Source organism: Vigna unguiculata, chromosome 7 (genome assembly GCF_037176805.1).
Source record: "Vigna unguiculata cultivar grain cowpea cultivar isolate G323 ecotype 2 chromosome 7, ASM3717680v1, whole genome shotgun sequence".
NCBI classification, from domain to species: domain Eukaryota; kingdom Viridiplantae; phylum Streptophyta; class Magnoliopsida; order Fabales; family Fabaceae; genus Vigna; species Vigna unguiculata.
In genome coordinates, this window is record NC_140798.1 from 25,107,682 (window position 1) to 25,111,336 (window position 3,655).

At 32.0% G+C, this 3,655-nt stretch overlaps 1 protein-coding gene across 1 annotated transcript; it reads left to right on the forward strand.

Annotated features, from left to right (window-relative positions):
* The first annotated feature begins 1,425 nt into the window (after positions 1 to 1,425).
* Positions 1,426 to 3,393, forward strand: LOC114192402 (transcription factor MYB14-like). Its single transcript, XM_028082114.2, has 3 exons — positions 1,426 to 1,676; positions 1,759 to 1,888; positions 2,491 to 3,393. The coding sequence occupies exons 1-3, from the start codon at positions 1,544 to 1,546 to the stop codon at positions 2,978 to 2,980; spliced, it is 753 nt and encodes a 250-aa protein (XP_027937915.2). The 5' UTR covers positions 1,426 to 1,543; the 3' UTR covers positions 2,981 to 3,393.
* Positions 3,394 to 3,655: the final 262 nt, after the last annotated feature.

Here is a 3,655-nt window from a genome sequence, read left to right on the forward strand (position 1 = left end):
CAAACAATTAGAAGAAATAAAAAATAGAAAGTGTCTAGTGTAAGACCCGAGAAATTTAAATAACTAAATAAATAATTAATTAATAAATACGGGCAATAGGAGCCTTTATGGCATTAAATATTGATTGATGTGATGTGGAAAAGTATTAGCTCAAATGGTTGAGAGTACTTTGATTGTGTGAGAAGGCTTGGGTTCAAGTCCTATGTATGCCAATTATGTGTTGTTTTATTTATTATTAATTTTTAATAATAATATGCATGATCATGTTGAGTGCTAAGCAATAACCAAAACATAGGGCGCTTTGGCAGCGGTGTTGTGTAGGGCAATAAGGTTTCTTGGTTAAGCATTGGTTGAAATAAATTAATTTGGGGGTGAAATTCTATGTATTAAATTATATGTTTATATTGTTACATGAGCTCACCCTTTCTGTGTGTGTTTGGCGATGATCGTGTAATTCGTTATACGGGAGCAGACATTGTTTCAGGTGGAGCTGGTGACACTTAAAGCCGGAGAGGGGTTAGCTTGGGAAGTTTTATAGACTACATTTGACTATTTTGTAAACATTTAGTTGATCATTTTTGAACTATGTAAACATGGAGTTTACTTTATGGTTTTAAATTTTGATGCATTTTAGTAAGGTTTTAATTTTCCCGCGTTTTGGGAAAGAACTTTGAATAATAATGACATATTTGATATTATTTTACTTTATTTTATTTAAATTAGTAATATCCAGTCGGGATGTTACGGTCTAGTGTGTGTGTGTGTATATATATATATATATATATATATATATATATATATATATATATATATATATATATATATATATATATTATAAGGTTATTTAATAGATCACAAGTATTGTAATAATTTAAATGAAGATGGAGATATGATAGAGATGGGTACTATGGTTGGCGGGTATGAGAACGAGAACGAGAGAGATGTGTATATTCATTTGTGTATTCAATTAAAAAAGTTTAGTATTTCTCATACCCATAATCATATTCAATCAATATAAGGATTCTTAGTTAAAAAAAAAAATGAAAACAATAACCACATAACAAATTTATTTATCATCCGGCTATATATGTCCAGACATTAAATCTTATAATAATTACCGTTTCTTAATAATAATTTTTTTATGTAAATTATTGAGTGAACTCTTTTATGGAAATAAATTTTTGATGGGAGTGATTCTTCTGGAAGGGAAAAGCATCATTCAGCCAGTGAATAAGCTATTATTGCCATAAATGCAAATTCCTCTTTCCCTAAAAAAAATTAGCATCAGACTGTTCAATACAACTTGTGTTTAATTTTAATAATTTTTTATTGAAATTATTAATTACCCATAGTTTTATAACATTAAAAACATTAATAATGCATTGCAGTGTACAGAAGTATATAACATGTGTCTGAGGTTAGGCTCAACATTCAACGTTAATTTAATTTTGTTGTTTTGGCTGGCTGGTTCTGAGTTGAAGTTTAAAGGAAAGAGAGAAGAGTGATTGTTGATTTGGTGTGTGGAGAAACAGGGACAGAAAAAATGGGAAGAATTCCTTGCTGTGAGAGATTGGGATTGAACAAAGGGTTTTGGAGTCCTGAGGAAGATCGCATTCTCATCAATCATATCAACACATATGGTCACAAAAATTGGCATGCTCTACCCAGACAAGCTGGTACTGCTTTCTTATTCAATCAAATCTCAGTTTGGTTTAATGTTGTTGTCGTTGTTTTCTTATCCCTCAATTTAATCAATAGGGCTTTCGAGATGTGGAAAGAGTTGCAGACTCAGGTGGATAAATTATCTTAGGCCAGATATTAAACGAGGCAATTTTACAAGAGAAGAAGAAGACAAGATAATCCAGTTGCATGAAAAGCTGGGAAACAGGTTATTTTTCTTTTATTTTTTTATCTTAAAGAGTATATTATTACTGATTTTGGGTTGAAACCTGAAATATTTCATTGAAATTGATATCGAGTTTTATTTTTATTTTTTGGGTGTTCTCTTTCTAAAGACTCATCCATAAAAATTTAGATGGGTGTGATTTTTTTTTTATGGAAAACAGGTTGAGTTGGTTGAGTTTTGTTCACTTCAATTTGATTGATTTCATTTAGATTAAAAAAATTCCTAAAATATCAAAACTGGGGTTTATTGGATTTAAAGTTTATTTTAATTGTCTGAACTAAAGTAATCTTATTTTACCATGGTTAGAGGTGATAAGAACGATGGTCTGACTCGAAAAACTGTGCACTGCACGAGTAAGAAGAACAGAAATCAATTTAATCTTTTAAGATTTAAACATTATTTTAAAGATCTAAATTTTATTGAATTATTCTGTTTGTTGTTCTCTTGCACGAAATTAACATGATGTATGCATGCTGATGAAACCGTAAAAAATAAAATTAAGTGACAGAGGTGTGAGAGCAAAAAAAAAAAAAAGTGTTTGTGATGCAGTAATGAACATTGATATATGAAAACGTAAAGTGCAGATGGTCAGCCATAGCAGGAAAGTTACCAGGTAGAACAGACAACGAAATAAAGAACGTGTGGAACACCCACTTGAAGAAGAGGGTGTCCCAACAAGACAAAGACACGAAACAAAAGCTGTCCTTGGTCAGCACACAAATTCCCAAACAAGAACAACAACAACCCGTGACAGAGGAAAAAAAGGCACTGTCATCTCCACAGTGTGCAAGCACTGACGTGTCAACCCTCACCACTTCTACCACCAGTGACAGCAGAGACCACAACTGCGCTACTGCTATTGATCATCAACTTCGGTTGCCCGTGAAGACTGAATCGCTCGATGATGATTTCTGGTCTCAAGTTCTCTCACCTGGTAACGCCGCTCACCGGGACTTCCAATCTTCACTCTCTCCGTTGTTCACTTCCAATGGGGTGCATGCGTCAAGTGCTTACGATAATGTCAACTTTTGGTACGATGTGTACATGGGAGAACAAGAACTACGAGACTTCTGATGCTGGCTAAATATGGTGATGTTAGAGATATTTCAACTGAACATGATAGTTAGTTAGTTAGACGCAAATTTGTTTATTAGCTAATTAGTAATAGGTATATGTTTTGTTGCCTTTTGAACTTTTGGACTTGAGGATGAGTTTTTGAGCATGTGAACTTCAATGAATTTCTGGTCCTGTGGACAGGGATGGTGGTTTGGGCCAAATAAGAAAAAGTGTGCGGCTAGCCTTGATTTTTTGTGTACTTGGTATTTTAGCCCGTTGGTCCATTTAGACTCTTTCTGTTTAACTCTCGCGGTCAACTATGGGCTAACGATGGACCCATCCGTATTGGCTTAATATTCTAAAATATGGTGACACAATACATTGAGTCTTTTATAAGCAAGTTGTTAATTAGATTTTTTTTTTCTCTAGTCCATTCAAAAATATATTTATTGTTCTAATTTCTTCTTTTGTTTTAATTTATATCAAAGTTATTTTTATTTTCAACCTACTTATACTTAAAAATTAGGAATTATAAAATTTGAATATTATTTATTTTTTTATAAATAGACTTACATAATTTTTCTTTTACTTTTACTAATTTAATTAAATAAAAATAAGGTTATTAAAATTTTACTTGTTGAATAAAATACAAAATAAATATTTTTTTCATGCAGGTCACGGTTGCCCATGGAC